The sequence below is a fragment of the Vulpes vulpes genome, chromosome 4, assembly GCF_048418805.1.
Source record: "Vulpes vulpes isolate BD-2025 chromosome 4, VulVul3, whole genome shotgun sequence".
Lineage (NCBI taxonomy): Eukaryota > Metazoa > Chordata > Mammalia > Carnivora > Canidae > Vulpes > Vulpes vulpes.
The window spans coordinates 99,880,422-99,899,398 of record NC_132783.1 but is presented as its reverse complement, the minus strand read 5'-3'; the positions used below and the strand labels follow the sequence as shown (position 1 = coordinate 99,899,398).

Genomic DNA, 18,977 nt, shown 5'->3' with positions numbered 1-18,977 from the left:
GAGATTCCCAGTAGAACAAAGGATTGCTGGGGTTGCAAGATTCGTCTTTGTACATATTGAAATTACTGCTGATTTTGATAGAAATACTATTGGAAAGAGTGGCAGCAAGCCTGGAATTAACACATTCAAAAAATAAGGGAAAATAACCTGAGAGAAAGTAGATTATTGCAACCAGAAAGGGTATTTGGTAGTATAGTTTGATGACATAAGATGTAAAGCTGAGTGCTTTTAGGATGGAGAAGGGAGTATGCTTTCGAAGTGGAAATGAGAAATATCAAAGAACACCTACTTCCATGTTGGAGGCCTGAGATTCAAGAAGTGTGGAAGTGAAATCACTTGCGAGGACCCGCAGAGGAAGAAGTAGGGTCATCAGGACATAGTGCATGTTATTAATAGTCTTTTATACTGATTGTAAAACAATTTTGAAATACGTAGGTAACTTTCTTAATACCTTCAGTTTCCTACATGGGCTTTTTGTCCTGTTACTTTTTTTTTTTTTAACTAATTATACGTTAATTATACGTGTTTTGAAGCATGAATCTGTTCTGTACATTACTTGAGCAAATTAGTGTTTTTTGAGTGAATGTGTGTCACATTTTTTTTTTAATTTTTTTTTTAATTTTTTATTTATTTATGATAGTCACAGAGAGAGAGAGAGAGAGGCAGAGACACAGGCGGAGGGAGAAGCAGGCTCCATGCACCGGGAGCCTGATGTGGGATTCGATCCCGGGTCTCCAGGATCGCGCCCTGGGCCAAAGGCAGGCGCCAAACCGCTGCGCCACCCAGGGATCCCCTGTGTGTCACATTTTTAATGTTCAAAGCTGCATAATTAGTCTGTTCTGATTTATTCATTTGTTTTATGATGGAATATGGGATGTGGTTACGTGGCAAGTTATATTTCTAACTTACAGGAAGTTTGTCACCTCAAGGGCTGATGTTTCTCCAGAAGTCAGAGAGAGTTGATAAGTTGTAATGATTGCTGGTATTCACAGGACTATAGGAAGAATGTGCTCTATTTCTATTGGTATTTATCTTTCCTAAGTCTTCCAAGAAGCACAGACAGCCTTTTTTATGACTGTTCCAATCAATACCTTGTGAAAAAATATTTTAGTTCATTTGAGAAGGTTTCTCAGTACAGAAATGTAATTGATTTTGGTATTATGAAATAGCCTGGTCATCTTTGAAAAATCAGTCCCTAGGAATAGCACAAAATTTCTTTTTAGCAAGATAATTGGTAAGTTGTTAATTATTCATAAAGGTCTTGAAAATTTTGGAGAATCTTATACATAGATCAATGAATCTAGAGATGTAAAATAATACGCCTTAAACAAAAATCATTCAATAAATAACTCCATCTCTGAGCTATTCTATTTTGGCTGCCCCAAAATAAGGTTTGTGAAAACTGTAGATGCCACAAGTGCCAGTGTTGTAAAGTTATTTAATCCTTTGGTAGTATTGCCTGTGAAGCTAATTTTGTTATCAGACTATGTGATTTGAATGGTGACAGTCTTGGATTTTAAAAAGTTATGCATATGTATACAAAGACAATAAATTTATTACCATCTATTACTTCAAACAAAAAATAATATTAAAAATGATAAGACTGATATGATTATGACATTGACCATTCAGAAAAGATGTTGCTTATTGGATCATATCAGTACTTACTAACCGCCCTGGATCTAGATTGCTTTTGGTGTTTTTGTTACAAATTTAATTTTAATCATAAGTCTTCACAGATCTTATTTTCTCCATTTTCCAAATTAAAACCCAAAGATGTTAAGAGGTAAGTAACTTAGGCAAGATCACATAGCAAATTGTTTGAGGTGGGATTTGAATGTAGCATTTCCTGGCTCTAAAGTCTGTCATTTTTACTATTATACTGCCTTGCTAAACTTAAAACCCACTGTCCACTCTCTGTCAGGGACTGAGGTCATCATAGTTTATCACTTATTTGGAAGAATAGATCACTTGGCCAATTTTAGAATTTTCTGCAAAATGAGCATTGTTTCTGTCAATATCTCCTAAACATTTTTCTTTCTTGTTATATATTAGGACGTCTTGCATGGCTGGTATACTTAGTTGGGACAGTTGTTGGAGGAAGGTTAACATATACCAGTACAGATGAACATGATGCTATGGATGGAGAATTATCCTGCCGGTATGTAATGGCCATAAAATTTACAAAAATTTACTAAATACTTAATAAATTTAGTTACTGAACTGGTATTATGAGCTAAAACATTTTATACTTGACCTTTTGAGGAAGGTATTATTTTCTTTCTTATTGGTGAGAAAAACCAAGGAATGGAGGTTAAGTGATTTGTAGAAGTCAAGTCTCTAGGAAGTATTACAGTCAAAATATTTTAAACTCGTATTTGAATAGTGTGATGAAGATTTAGGTAGCTTTTTATTTCTTAGGACCCGATAAAGCATGCAGAATTACTGTGTATTGGGTGGTGGCAAAATTGGGGTGACATACATCCATCTGGTTAGAAAGCAATGGATAATTACCCAATACAAGCTTTGTTTATGATTTTTCACCTCATGACCATAGTCTTAATAAGAAGCAATGAATTACTTACCTTAACACTAAGGAAAATTGCTATGTGTGAATAATACACGTGAGTTTGGTTTTTAATATATTCTATTTTTGAATAACATTTTACTTTATAATAAAGTAATATATGTTTTTATTGAACATTTAACTATTTCAAATAAAAAGAAAAGTATATTAATTTGGAGATAACTTATTGTCATTTTGCTGCATACCTTTTACTGAGTCTTTTTAGTTAATGCTTGAGGATATATGTACATTACATGTGTCTTTTTCAATATTTTTTTGAACAAAAGTTATACTATATTACTGTCTTGTAAACTAAAATGGAGATAATAATACCTTATTCATTTTAGGCTATTATAAGGATTAAATGAGTTAATATTTGTAAGATGCTTAGAACAGTGCCTGGCAAATAGTAAGCACTATATTACCACATGCCCCTCTCCCCCCCACTCAAACACTTCTTTTAAAAAATAGCAAGCATAATATTGTGAACATTTTACCTAGATGTTAAATATTCTAAGCTATACCATAATTTATACATACCCCAGTTTTTGGAATTTTAGGTTGGTTCTCAAATTGTTCTTTGTTGTAAACTTCTTTGAGGTGAGTGTTCTTTCAGTTATGTCTTTAATGTAGACAAAAAATCATTTCATTAGAGATAATTCTTAAAGGCTAAATAGCTGGTTGAATGGTCTGCAACATTTTAAAGAGTTTCAGTACTTACTACCAAATGACCTTTTGGAAGTGTTATACCACTTTATTCTCTGAACTCAAAAGCTCTGAGACTTACCATTTTTTTGCAGTTGAACACTAGATTATAGGATCATTATCTTTGCCAGTTTATAGATAAAAAATGTCTTGTTTTGATTTGTATTGTTTTGGTTACAAATGGTATCAAACACTCTTTTCCATTCCTATTTTTCCCAATTATATTTTCTCTTTGTGGTTTTTAAATATATCTAGATTGTACCATTTAGCTACTTTTGTGATGATCTTTCCCCTAATATATCTATAAGAACTCAGTATATATCAAAGATCTTAATAATTAGTATTCATTTTGAAAATGTTTTCTCCATGTTTTTAATGCGTTTTAGAAATATCTCTGTTAATGGATTTAAATATTTATATATTCAGACTGCAGAATCTTTTCCTTTCATATTTTCCCCATTGTTCATGCTTAGAAAGGTTGTTCCACACCTAGATAATAAAAATATTCACCTAGATTTTCTCCTATTTTTATGGTTTCAGATTTTTATATTTAATTTTTAATACATTTGATGTTTTATATACTTTTTCCAAAGTTTCCATACTGTTAACCAATTAATGCAAACCCCACCCTTTACTGATTTGAAATGCTGCTTATATGTTTACACAAAATTCTTAGGTCTTTTTCTAAGCTTTCATTCTTTTTCACTGATCTTAGAAGTGTGTGTTCCTCTGTGTAGAATAGAAATATAAGAGAAGCAATTCATTGCTTTTTATTAAGGCTTTGGTCATGAGGTGAAAAATCTAGTCAATGATCGTAAACAAAGTTTATATCGGGTAACTGACTATCTATTGCTTTTTGACCACATGCATGTCACCCCGATTTTGCCACCATCCAATAGACACCACTATCACCCTACCAAAGTCCTTAAAATTATTATGCCAAGCTGTGGCATTTTCGATTACTATTCTTAAATAGAGTCCTAGGTATTTAATAAATTTGTTGGCATTTTGAACAGAAATTTTCTTTTCCTTCCATACTCCTTTCAACCTGTAAACTAGCCCTTGTTTGAGTGAAACTTGAGTCTGAATGGAACATAAATATTTTAGCTTTCTTAAGATTTATTTCTAATATCAAATAACTCTAAAATATGGGTAGAGGCATTCTTAGAATGCTTTGGTTAATTTTAAACAAAGTGAATAATTTGCCTCTGTGCCATCTTTAATATGATATGACATAATTTAGTAAAGTGCAAAGTAAGAATACTTTTTACTATAGTTATAGTTTGATTTTTAAAAGTTTTCATCATCATTTTAAAAGTTTTTCATCATCACGTAGGGAAATACCCACTGGCATTATTTTCCTGAGAAATATACAACAGGAAATAAACAAAAGCAGGTGTATATATGCAGGGAAATAGACAAAAGCAGGTGTATATTTGCCAAGTAGAAAATTTTAATTTTTTCTTTAAGCAACATATTTAACTTTAAATAAGATTTGATTTATGTTTTAGCCATTCCCTAGAAAACAAAATGTTAGATGAAGTCTATAATGGTCTAAGGCTTTATTGAGGGATGGGAAGAAAGGTGCATTTTCAAGGGAAAAATAAAATGAAGGAAAAGGAAGAGTGAGAGAGTAAGAGAAAACAAAGAGTCAGTGCTCCTAATTCACAGATTCCATTTTTGCAGATTTGTGTACTTGCTAAAATTTATTGGTAACCCCGGAACCAATACTCGTGCTACTATAGTCATTTGTGGATATGTGCTTAGTGGTGAAAATTTTGCATTCCCTGATACCCACTTTCCAGCTGAAGTTGATCAGATGCTCTTTTTGGTTCACACTCTCATACTGTAAATAAGTGTCCTTTTCATTGTCTTCTTTAGTCCCATATATCTCACATTTTTGTGCTTTTTGTTGGTGGTTTTGCTATTTACAGTGGTCCCCAATGTAGTGCTGAAATGCTGTCTAGTGTTCCTAAGCACAACAGAAAAGCTGTAAAGTACCTTACAGAGAAAATATGTATGTTAGGTAAGCCTTGTTCAGGCACAGGTTGTTGTGGTACTGGCTATGAGTTCAATGTTAATGAATCAACAATATATTAAATAAAATGTCTTTAAAAAGAAACACACAAAGAACAAAATTATGTGTGGGTTAGTTGATGAAAATATTATGATCATAGTTCCTTAGGAACCTAACCCGTATCTCCTCCGGGAATGCAGTGGTTCAGTCTTCACTAATTCAGTTTTCACAATGCCTTTATAGAACATAACTGCCATGAATAATGAGAATCAAATGTATAAGGTGGTGCATTACACACTGGTTGCTCACTGTTACAGGAGATTTCCCCAGAGGCCACATAGAACCACTGTGTTTGAACAGTCCATGATGGTGGTGGGAGGACGGACTGTAGGCAAGCCAGTTTTCCGTTGGCTTTTTTCTGTGTCCCATTTCTTATTAAAGTCTCCTCCTGGGGAGTAGTTTTGTTCCCTGGCCTCTCTGAGGTGCCACTGGGGAAACCAGAACTTCTGTCCTGCTGAGTTGGGAGGTAGGGGCTGGAGCTGTCAGAGGTCTCTCTTCTCCCCTGAGTGAGGATGTACAACTGCAGGAACTGTGGGAATCTTTACGGGAGCTTCAAGGCAAGTGGTTGAGGGTAGTGGGTGAGAGGTAGTGGTGAGGTAGTGGTGAAGGAATGGTGAGAGAGGGTGAGAGATAGTGGTGAGGTGGGTGGGTATGTAAACAGGGCTAAGCAGATTCAAACTGAGGCATAAAAAAGATATAAATATGTTTTAAAATCTGAGCTTTTAAATTCAATAAGAATGATGTTTTATGTAGAATTTTAAAATACCAATTTCATATGAAGAAGTAACTGGCACTGTAATACTGTTGCCTTCAATGTGTTGGTATATACTTTTCTCACTCCTGAGAAAACACTACCAAATTGGAAGATCATGAAGCTTCTGCCAAAAACCTATATGCTATTTTATCAGGAAAAGGTTAATATTCATAAAAGCTCCCAATATTGTGATAATTTTAATTAAAACATGTTACTTTAACATTTAAATATGCTTCCTTAACTTAGCAAATAAATTTATTTGTGCTCAGGTCATGCAGTTCTAATTAAATACAGATAATTTTATAGTCATTTCAGTTTCATTCATCATTACCAGAATATAAACCTCTTGAGAGATTACCCGGAGATTTTGTTTTATTCATCTTATATCCTCCCAGTTTGCTCTTGCTAGTAGAATGACTGCTTCTTTCAGTTATGATACCCTCCTTCCCTCGTTGTTTCTCTGGTCTGTTAGTCTCCCTGTCATCCCTCATCATTCATCAACACCTTTGACAGCTAGCTCAGAGTTTTGTTTTATTCTTTCTCCCAAACTCTGCTATCCTACGGATGACTTCAACTTCTTTCCCATTAGATCATATTACTCTGCTCTATTCATAAGCTTCCAGAGGCTTCCTTTCACACATGAGAATTCCAGAGTCCCTGTCATGGCTCAGAGCTTCCTGTACTACTTCTCTGACTTCCTTTCCTACCCTTTCTCATTCAGTTCGGCCACACTGACCTCCTTGGTGTTTTCGAGTGTTGGAAATATGTTCTCACTTTAGGGCCTTTGCACTTCTGCTAGGAATGCTTTCTCCTAGATGTTTCTATAGTACTCCTTCACTTCAGTTAGGTCTGTATGCAGCTGTCTCTTCCTGCTTTGACATCCCAATCCAAACTAACATCCTTATCCTAGTTTATTTTTTCCACAATACTTATTACCTCTTGATGTTTGTTTGTTCCTCTAGAGTAAGGGCGGAATAAGCTTCATCTGCTTTGTGCACGGCTGTATTTTTATCTCATCTGCCTAGCCAAACCTTAACCCTAAGGAATTCAGAGTTTTCACTAATTTGTTGAGTGATTATGAAAGAAATTACACAGGGGATCCCTGGGTGGCTCAGTGGTTTAGCGCCTGCCTTTGGCCCAGGGCGCGATCCTGGAGACCCGGGATCGAGTCCCGCATCAGGCTCCCGGCATGGAGCCTGCTTTTCCCTCCTCCTGTGTCTCTGCCTCTCTCTCTCTCTCTCTCTCTCTCTCTGTCTATCATAAATAAATAAATAAATCTTAAAAAAAAAAAAAAGAAATTGCACACCTCTGCATAAAGGTAACATTTGTCAATTAAGATACCATGTTTTACCTCAGTTGAGCCCTTAGCATTGCTCAGTGATTTTCTCCTATTTTAGTAATTCTTGTCTTCTGACTTTCAAAAAGCTGTTGCATGTTCATTTGCATGTTCTGCTCTGCACGTGTCTTCAATTTAGTGACTAAAATTAAGCTGTCTTCCCTCCACTCCCAGCCGCGACTCTCTTCATGTGTCTCACCATCTCTTCAGTTTGTCTAAGCCTGCATCCCAGGAGTTATCCTTAACTTTTCTTTTTCTCTCACCAACATCCATATAGTCTTCATCTTCATATCCTGTCAGTTCTGCCTTCTAGTTAGGCCAGTTGGTCCAGTTGTTTCTATGTCCCCTGCCATTTTAGCTCTCTGTATCTTTCTCTTGGGTTCATGCTACAGTTTTAAATGGACACCTTGGTTCCTCTCTGGCTTTCTTTTCTTTTCTTTTTATTTTTATTTCTTTTTTAAGATTTTGTTTATTTGAAAGAGAGAGAGAAAGCAAGCATGAGCAGGGGGAGGGGCAGTGGGAGAGGGAGAAGCAGGCTCTGCTCAGACTTTGCAATGCTTTCCATTGCTTTTGGGATTAAAATCAACATGGCTTATCAGGTTCTTCATGATCTGGCTCCTGCCTGTCTTATTATTAGCCTCATCTCCTGCCAGGGATTGCTTTATAGACATATTTAACTTTTTCAGCTCCTAAATGAGCCATGCTTTTTCTTCCCTCTCTAGGTAGTTACACATGCTTTCTCCTTTCCCTCAACACACTCTTTGCCCTGTTCCATCCTAGAATATTATGAATCTTCGTTAATTTCTTTGTATTGTTTGTTACAGCACTTGTCATTCTTTATCTGAATCATTTGTTATATGTCTTTCCCTGTATAGACTACAGATATCTGGAGGGCTTGTTCACTATTATATTCCGAACTTCTAATGCACATATACCATATAGTAGGCCCTCAGAAATTTATTGACTGCATGAATACTTATTTATTTGGGTAGGTAGAGAGATACAAACAAGTGAGTATACAAAATTCATTTCTTTGAATTTGAAATGAATTTTTAAATGGTGATTATACTTGGATTAACATTATTTAATGATATATTTGTCTTTTTATTCCCTCCGTGCTCTTTACCAAAAATAATTTAACATGAAGAAAAAAATAGCTGCAGGACAATAAATTAAAACTGAAAGTGAATATTATATATGCGGTACAAGCTTTGGTCTTAAGTTCTTTTCAAAGTGGCCACAAATCTTTGAATGGCACTGTGGCAGAGACTACTAGCTGTACAGTGTTTATTCCTTCCTTCTTCTGAAGTAATAGAATACCTGATTCTTTTGCCAGGCGTGTGGCCACCTGATTAAAGATTTACTAGACTCTTGCAGCTAGATGTGGCTAAGTGATTGTGCTCTAGGCAAATGGATGTAAGCAGATGTGGTATGTGCAAGACATATGGACATAATGGGTGGAGCTAAAATAGCCATCGTAGACAAAAAGTGATTGTGTGAATGGAGGCAAGTGTAACAAGATGAAAGGCACTTGAGTCTCTGATACACTGTGGAGCACTAGCTAGTCTTGGAGCACTGCCTTGGATATTTGCCACAGAGAGAAATAAATATCCATATTGTTTAGGCCGGGGTTATTTGGACATTAGAATGTTGCAGCCGAACTTCTTTTACAACTACCAAAACTTCTTTGACAATGGATGATGTATTGTGCTGGGAACTCCTTCCTGCTTTCCTGCTGGGATCCCATTTCCTCTTAGGCAGATGCAAATCGCCAGTTTAACTTGAGTTGTAAAGACATACCAACAAACTGTCTTCTGGTTTTCCCTCTTCCTAGGATTTTGGTATGCTCTTAAAAGGAAATAAAAATGAAGGGGCGAGTACATAGAATCAACAAAGAGCTAGAGTAGGAAAAGGGAAGTCTCACTTAGGAAAGAATTAAAAACAAGATATGTCTGTTTAAGTCACTTGAAAAATCACCTGGATCTAGACACAGTTTGATGTATATATCTATTTTTTTTAACTAAAAATTACTCCCAGTAATCTGCTAATTCAAAAATACACAGACTAAAAGCTTTATCACTCCTCTCAAAATTGCAGAACAAACACATCTTCTTAGGAAAAAAAGAACAATCTGAATGCATAAGGGTATATGACAAGGGATATATTTGTATATGATAAGGGATATAATTGAGTGTATATGATAAGGGGTATAATTGAAATAGTGAGCAAAAGATAGACTATACAAGAAAGAAGTGGTGTTGAAGCACATGAGTAGCCATTTGGAAAAAATGTTGATCCATATCTCACAAGACATGTTCAAGATAAGTTCAAATGTATCAAAAAAGGTAAATGTAAAAAAACAAAAGAAAAAAAAGAAAAGAAACAAAAATACCTCAGATTTAGGTAAGACCTTGTTACTATGCAAAATCTGTTTAAAAATTGATTAAAGGAAAAAAATTAAAAAAATAAAAAAAAATAAAAAAATAAAAAATAAAAAAAAAAATAAAAATTGATTAAAGGGGCACCTGGGTGGCTCAGTCAGTTAAGTGTTGGACTCTTGGTTTTGGCTCAGGTCATGATCTCATGGGTGGTGGGATTGAGCCCTGAGTCTGGCTCTGCACTTAATGGGAAGTTTGCTTGAAAATTCCCTCTCTCCGTACCCACCCCCCCACACACACAAACTCATGCTCTCTGTCTCTAAAATAAATCAATAAAACTTTAAAAGTTAATAAAAATTTAGTATAACAAAAACTTCTGCATGGCATAAAAAAAAAATAAAGTCAGGAGACAAATTAAAACCATGGAAAAATATTAAAGCTGAATCACAGGCAAAGGACTCAGTTTTCTAATATGTAAAGAATTTGTAGAAATCAACAATAAAAAGCCTAATAAAATAAAATAAAAAGCCTAATAGAATTAGCAAAGTATATGGACAAACAGGTAACAGACAAAGACATATATATGGCTTAAAAACATGGAAAAATTTTAACCTCACATACATGAGTGAAATACAAAATAAAACTGTACTGGATGTCGTTTTTCAGATTTCAATGAATTTTATAGTTTCATGTCATCTGAATTATCTGAGTGTATATAGACACTACACTCATAGACTAATGATAGAAATATAAATTGTTTCAATTACTATGGAGAGCAATTTAATAATAGCTATCAAGATTATAAAAAAATAAAATTCTTTAAACTAGTGGTTTTACTTTTAGTAGTGTATATTGTAATGTATGTGTGAAATGATGTGTACAAGATGGATAATTCCAGCATTTTTGCAACAGCAAAAAAATTATAAACAATGCCCATTTGTAGAGAGTATTTGAAAATATTATGGTGTATTCATATAATAAAATGTTAAACAGCTGCAAGAGAGAATGAGGAAGCTCTTGATGGCTGACATGGGAAGATCTGTAAGGTAGTTAAATGGAAAAGGCTGGATTTGGAATGGTAACTATAGTATATTCCATATGTTTAAAGGAGTTGGAAGGAGAATATATAGTTGCATTTGACTGCATATACATTTAAAAAAATCTCTGGAAGAACATATAAACTATTAACAGTATGTGTGTATGTTCCTATGTACATGCATGGAAGGAAGTGTGCAGGAAGGAAGTGTCAGGGTAGACATAGCTGCCTTTGTGTATAGTTAGAAAAAGGAGAAAAAAGTGCTATTCCCCAACGACCTCTGCCTCTTGGCTTTTAAAAGATGATTATAATCTGATTTTGTTAACACCAGGCACTTGTCAGCCATCCCCTGGAAATTTTTAATGAAAATAGATAGGTAATACAAGGATTTCTCTTGAAAATTCTAGACCAAGCTTTTCATTATATTGAATTAAATTTTTTTCTCTAGGAAATATGACTTAACCTTCAGTTCACTTATGATTATCTGGTAATAATAGTTGTATACTTGTATTAAAAATACTTGATCTTATTAAGATTATCTTGTAAGTGGGATCCCTGGGTGGCGCAGCGGTTTGGCGCCTGCCTTTGGCCCAGGGCGCGATCCTGGAGACCCGGGATCGAATCCCACGTCAGGCTCCCGGTGCATGGAGCCTGCTTCTCCCTCTGCCTGTGTCTGCCTCTCTCTCTCTCTCTCTGTGTGACTATCATAAATAAATAAAAATTAAAAAAAAAAAAAAAAAAAAGATTATCTTGTAAGTTTTTCCAGGTGAAATTTTTATTATTCATTGAAAAAATGCTAATAACTTGATTGGTGGACCTCTTGATTTTTTAAAAATGTTTTGAATCATGTAACCCCCAAATAGATAATTATATAAAAATTATAGGTTTAATGAAAAGGTAAAATATAAAGCTACATGTTCAGTATCATTTTTCTTTTATTAAAAGGTAAATTTTATATAGATACAAATATTTATATCTATATATATATAATATAAAATTAGGGATTTACATATATATATGCATACGATATATGTATATTGCCTTATGCATTAATATATAAATTTTTAGTGAAATAGTAAGTGTATGTCCTTGTAGTTTTCTATGTATATATGTGTATGTGTATGTTTTAAGAAAAAGACTAAAAGGAATTAGACCAAATTGTAGTATCTCTTAGTAGTAGGATTTCAGATGGTTTTAAAAATATTTTTTATGAGCTTTTGTATTTTTCCACTTTTTAAAGTGATTATATATTACATTAAATTGACAATAAATGTTTTAATGTTGTTTCTATAAGAACTGTCACTGAAGCTTTTTTTTCTCCTTCACGAAAAGAGTTTTTCAGCTTATATCTTTAATGGATACTGGATTGCCTCAATGTTCTAATGAGAAAATAGAGCTTGCAATTCTGTGGTTTTTGGATCAGTTTCGTAAAACATATGTTGGTGATCAACTTCAAAGAACCTCAAAGGTAGGTTTTTACTAGATTTACTAGATTTTTAAAAAATGTTACCAAAAAATGAAGAAAGATGTTCACATCTAACAGTTCTAAACTGAATGATACATTTATGTAATTTCTACCTAAGAGGTAGAAGTCGATTGACTAATTGGTATTGAAGACAATGTGAGATTAATTTGCTTGTTTTATACCTAGATTTACCATTTTCTTCGAAGAATGATTGGCAGAGTTAGTGAATATTTTTTATGTGGTTAGTCAAATAATTAAGATTACTTTAAACACTTTAATAGATTTTACCTTATTATATTTATCTCAAGGTTTAAGACAAGAGGTTTATTACTCTTTTAGTAGTTCTGAGACTTTAGGGGCATGCACTTATTTATGTGATTTCCAGTATATTTTTCTCTCATTGTTCAGCATTTTTACAAAACTGTTGAGGACCAGGAGCACTAGACATGTTTTTGAGAGGCCACAGTTAAATCACCTTAATGTAGAGGACACTCATAGTATGATAATTGAAAGTTTAGCATCAGCAAATTTAGATGAATTGATCTTAAGGCATAATGAGGGATTATCGAGGTCATTTATGTGAACCCTAACTGGATATTTAGTAATACTGTGACATGGAGTAAGATCTATGAAGTTTTCTTCTTCTTCTGAAATAGTAACTCTTTCCAAGCCTTCTCTGTTAAGAAGTCCTAAGGATAGACTTATCTCCTGTGGATTTATAGATTCTATTAGCAATATTGAAGGATTTCTTATTGGAAATATTTAGAATAAGCTTTTTATATTGAACTGAGCTTTTTTCCTATGGGAAATCTAGTGTAACCTTTAGTACATTTATGATTCTCTGTTTGTTATAGTCATATAATAGTGGAAAAACTTTTGTTTGATTTTGTTAGTATTATCCTTTAGTATATTTCAGGTTTATTTTCTTTGCTTTTTAAGAAAGTGATATAGCTTGATGCTTCCTTTGTCAAATATATTGTGATATGTTATTGTCATTTAGGATTAACTTCAATAAAATTTTCTTAGAATTTAGCTGCCATTGAATGAGGCCATTAGGGAGAAAAAGGAGTAACTAGAAATAAACGTTTGATAGTAAGACAAATTAGAATCAGACAAAAATTATATGGTATGAAACTTATACAAGGATGCCTCTTTTAAAATACCAGATGAGGGGATCCCTGGATGGATCAGTGGTTGAGCGGCTGCCTTCGTCCCAGGGCGTGATCCCAGAGTGCTGGGATCGAGTCCCACATCAGGCTCTGCCTACTTCTCCCTCTGCCTGTGTCTCTGCCTCTCTCTCTCTCTCTCTCTCTCTGTCGCTCATGAATAAATAAATAAAATATTTAAAAAATTTTTTAAAAGTCCCAGATGAGTTACTTGAAGGTGGAGAATAAATCTCATACATAATACATTCATGTGATAAAGGGTATGTTCTTGAGTTGGAAAATGATGCTGACTTTAGTGAAATTATTAAGCAAGTTTAAATAAGATGTGTTGCTAAGCATCTTGAAGTTATGTATGCATAATAAGTGCTTCAGGAACCCAGGTGGAATCATAGAGGAATCTTAAGTAATGTATAGAATAGAAGTGTATGCTATAAATGAGAAAGAAGCATCATAAATGGTAGCCGTAGACATTTATTAAAGAAGTAGTCTGTGTCAAAGACTTCACACTTGACAGATATCTAATTTCATCTCACAAAGCCCTGTGCGAATGGTTGTTTTTATTGACACCTGCCCACCCCTTTTTACAGATTTGGAAACTGAGGTCTAGAATGGTTAATTAATGTGTTTAAGTGGTTGAATCTGAATTGAACCCAGGACACCTATGATAACAGGCCTGTGATGCTAATCACTTTTCTGTATTGTCTCCTGTTGGATCTTTCACTGTGATACTGAATAGGCCCTTCAATCTCAGTAGGTCTTAAACACATCCTGAAACCCATTCCACCTCTTTTCCAGTTTTGAGGAAAAATGACTGACTGTGAACCCAAAATTTCCACACTGTTCTTTTTTTTTTTTTTTTTAATTTTTAAATTTATTCATGATAGTCACACAGAGAGAGAGAGGGGGGCAGAGACATAGGCAGAAGGAGAAGCAGGCTCCATGCACCGGGAGCCCGATGTGGGATTCGATCCTGTGTCTCCAGGATCGCGCCCTGGGCCAAAGGCAGGCGCCAAACTGCTGCGCCGCCCAGGGATCCCCCACTTTGTTCTTATATCTAATCTGTCACCTAATTTTGCTGATTTTCTAACTATCTTTCAGTTTCACTTTTTTCTCAGGTCCTCAGTTTTTATCCTCATTATTACTGCTTGTCATTTCACACTGGATTTCAAAAGTCTTCTGACTGTCCTCTTTGTTTCCTTTTTTGCCTTTTCCCCACTCCGGTCCATTTTCCATACTGCCTCCAAAGTAATCTTTCCCTCAGTAGAAAACCAGAGAGAATAATGTAATGAACACTCATGTACCCACCGTCTAGCTTTGTAAGATCTGAATGCCTTGCCCTATTTGCTTCTGTATATTTTTAAATGAAAAGTTAGGGATCCCTGGGCGGCTCAGCGGTTTAGCGCCTGCCTTTGGTCCAGGGCACGATCCTGGAGTCCCGGGATCGAGTCCCACGTCAGGCTCTAGGCATGGAGCCTGCTTCTCCCTCCTCCTGTGTCTCTGCCTCTCTCTCTCTCTTTCTCTATGTCTATCATAAATAAATGAATAAATCTTAAAAAAAAAAAAGTTAATGGCCTGTTCTTGCTCTGATTCTGTTCTTCTTACCCCCAAAGTAATTGTCATCCTAAATTTAGTGTCATTTTCATGCATGATTTTGTTCAATTCTGCATCCCTATGTAATTATGAACAAAAAATAGTACTGTCAACTTTATAGAAAATTAGTATGCAGGAGCTTGCTGTTTTTGATCAACATTGTTTTTGAGATTTATGCCTGGTAATACATATATTTATAATTTATTTTAATTATTGAATGGTATTACTGTATATTACTGTGCCTACATACTCATTTTTCTGTCAATATATGTTAGATTGTTTCCAATTTTAAAGATTACAGAAAATTCTACAGTAAACATTCTAATACCTTTTTCCTTATGCATATGTATGAGTATCTTGAAGGTAAATACTGAGAGTGGAATTGCTGGGCTGTAGACTACATATTTTCAGCTTGATCAGATATTATCAAGTTGCCCCCTCCCCCAAGTGTTTGGATAGTTTGTAGTTGTTTGAATAGTGCTGTATGTTGTCTTAATACTTGCTTTTGTTAGACTTTAAAATTTGCAGAATTTCTCTTCTTAAAATTCTTATTGATTTCTCGATATGTATAAAATAGACACCTTATTATGGTCAGATTTTGCCTACCTTTGCAACCTTTTTTTTTTTGACACTGCATTCTACTCTATGACATATTTTGTGTGTGCTACACTTCTTTCCCTCTTGCCAATTTATTTTTACTATCCAATGAACATTAATAAGTAACTACTGTATATTAAGACCAGGAATACAATGACCCATAGGATGGTCCATCTCTCAACTAAGTTTTTAAAGAAGATCAGCAGATAAAAACTTATAGGGCAGCCAGGTGGTGCAGCAATTTAGTGCTGCCTGCAGCCTAGGGCGTGATCCTGGAGACCCTGGATCGAGTCCCACGTCAGGCTTCTCTGCATGGAGCTGCTTTTCCCTCTGCCTGTGTCTCTGCGCCTCTCTCTCTCTCTCTCTCTCTCTCTGTCTCTGTCTCTATAAATAAATAAATAAATAAATAAATAAATAAATAGATAGATAGATAGATAGATAGATAATCTTTAAAAAAAACTTATAAAATTTACCCCACTTACATGTTGAAATGGCATGTAAATAAGGAAAAGGCAGACTATTATAATAAAGGATGCTGGACTTTTGGTTATAACTGTAAAAATTTGGATTATTCACAGCATACAAAAATCAAATCTATGTAAGTCAGTAGACTCTTAGTGTGAAAAGCAGATTATGATTTAAGGATAAGAAGGATATTTTTTAAGGCATAAAAAGCCCAAATTATGAACCCAAAGGCTGATTAATTCTATCTATATTAAAAATAAAAATGTCTGAGCTCAAAATACACAATAAAATAAAAAGACAAGCTAGACATAGAGTAAGACCCAATACATGTAACTTAAAGAGAATCAATATCCAGCTATGTAAACAGTCTCTATGAATCAATAAGAGAAAAGCAGCCTAGTAGAAAAATGGGCCAAAGATATGAATAAATAATTTACAGAAGAGAAAATCAGTTTCCAGTCAACATGAAAAAATGTTCATCCTTTCATGGACTTAGGAAAATGCAAATTAATGCTATAGTGAGATACCATATCTTACCTATTAGCTGGAGGTAGCTTAAAAGTCTGATGAAATCATATATTTGTGAGGAAGTAAAATAACAAACACTCCTATACACTGTTAGTGGAAACTAGTAAAATGTTTTTAGAAAGTAATTTAGCAGTATCTTGGAGCTTGAAAATGTATATATATACTCTTGGGACAGCTGAGAACACTAATAAAACATCATTGAAAGAAATTAAATGAAGCCTACATAAATACATACCATATATCCTTAGATCTATTAATTGGAAGACTCAATATTGTTAAGTTTTGTTAAGTAAGATAACAATATGTCATCAAATAGAGAACTTCAATAAGAGAAATTATTAAAAATAGAAAAAATAGAAATTCTGCAGTTGAAAAGTATAATAATTGAAAATGGAAAGTTCATTAGAAGGCCTAAATAGTATATATTTAAACAGTATATTAACAAACTTGAGGATGGTGTCTTAAGTGTCTGATTTCATCTCAGATAGTGATCTCAGGGTCCTGAGATCAAGCCCCAAGATGGGCTTCATGTTCAGTAGGGAGTCTGCTTGAGTTTCTCTCCTCTCTGTCTGTGCCTCCCCACCTCATGTGAACTCTCAAATCTTTAAAAAATAGATAAAGTAATAATGGCTTAAAACTTACACATTTGATGAGAAACATTACACATCAAAGACATACAAAAAAGCTCCACATTAAAAACACATCATAGGGGATACCTGAGTGGCTCAGCAGTTTGGTGCATGCCTTCGGCCCAGGGCATGATCCTGGGGTCCCGGGATCGAGTCCCACATCGGGCTCCCTGCATGGAGCCTACTTCTCCCTCCACCTATGTCTCTGCCTCTCTCTCTCTCTCTCTCTGTGTGTGTGTGTCTCTCATGAATAAATAAATAAAAACTTTAAGAAAAAAAACACATCAGAGTAAAAATATTGAAAGACAAAGAGAAGATTTTGGTAGCAGCAAGAGAAAAAAATATTTATCACAGTTACCAGAAGGGAGGTGGTTGGGGGGATGGGTGAAATGATGATGGGGATTGAGAAGGACACTTGTGATGACCACTGGGTGATTTATGGAAGTGTTGAATAAAAACTTAAAAAAAAAAATAAAGGAAAAAGAAGAACTACTTAATACATGCAAAGAGACACCAATAAGATTAACAGCTGACTAGTCTTTAGAAACAGTAGGGGTCAGGAGATAGTTGGATGATATAGTCAAAGTGCTGAACTAGTAACCAAGAATTCCATATCCACCTTGGAATTTTAAAGACATTGGCAAACAAAAAACAGAATTCATTGCTTTTAGAGCCCGGTAAGGAAACAAGGAAAGGAAACACTTGAGGCTGAAAGCAAGTGACTTCAGATAAATCCACATGAAAACAAAGAACACTAGTGAAGGTAAGTAAGCAGTTATAAAATATAGTACTTTTTCTCTTAACTGATTTAAAAAGCCATTAATTACATATTTTACACACTATATTGATGGCATATAACATATATAATGTGTAATATATTTGCCAATAATAGCACAAAGAAGATAGTTGGGAAGAAAGTTGGGGGCAGAGAAAATGGCACAAGGTAGCAACTCAAATCCACAAGAACCAATAAAAAAGAACCAAAAATGATAAATAAGAATGTTGATATAACAAACACTTTATTTTTTTTAACAAACACTTTAGACATATATTTTTGCTCTTTCTCTCAACTTTATTAAAAGATATAAAATGAAATTAAAAAATAATTATGATTTATTGTTGATTTCTAATATATAAAAATGTAGTATATTTTATCATATGATAATAATATTACAAAAAAGGAGAAAAATAGAGTTATATAGGAATAACATTTCTTGGGATCCCTGGGTGGTGCAGTGGTTTGGCGCCTGCCTTTGGCCCGGGGCACGATCCTGGAGACCCGGGATCGAATCCCATGTCGGGCTCCCGGTGCATGGAGCCTGCTTCTCCCTCTGCCTATGTCTCTGCCTCTCTCTCTCTCTCTGTGACTATCATAAATAAATAAAAATTAAAGAAAAACATTTCTTTATCCTTTGGAATTAAGTAATATAAATTTGAGATAGATTCTGATAAGATGTATATGGTGAGACCTGGGAAATTCTCCAGAAAGTAACTAAAAAGTATATAGTAGGGGGTGCCTAGCTGGCTCAGTGGTTGAGCATCTGCCTTTGGCTCAGGTCGTGATCGTGGGGTCCTGGGATTGAGTCCCTTATCAGGCTCCCTGCCAGGGAGCCTTCTCCCTCTGCCTATGTCCCTGCCTCTGTGTGTTTGTCTCTCATTAATAAATAAATAAATCTTTTAAAAAT

The 18,977-nt window shown here is 34.6% G+C and overlaps 1 protein-coding gene across 13 annotated transcripts in view; it reads left to right on the top strand.

The window, feature by feature from the left end:
- The window catches only part of RANBP17 (RAN binding protein 17), a 310,517-nt gene that overhangs the window by 59,999 nt on the left and 231,541 nt on the right, over positions 1-18,977 (top strand). For all 13 annotated transcript variants that reach the window (XR_012001183.1, XR_012001182.1, XM_072756619.1 and 10 more), the window contains 2 exons: positions 2,056-2,161; positions 12,185-12,320. Coding sequence is in view for 11 of the 13 variants with exons in the window: in XM_072756619.1 (XP_072612720.1) it covers positions 2,056-2,161; positions 12,185-12,320 (242 nt within the window). In the remaining 2 variants the exon portion in view is untranslated. The remainder of the gene's footprint in view (positions 1-2,055; positions 2,162-12,184; positions 12,321-18,977) is intronic.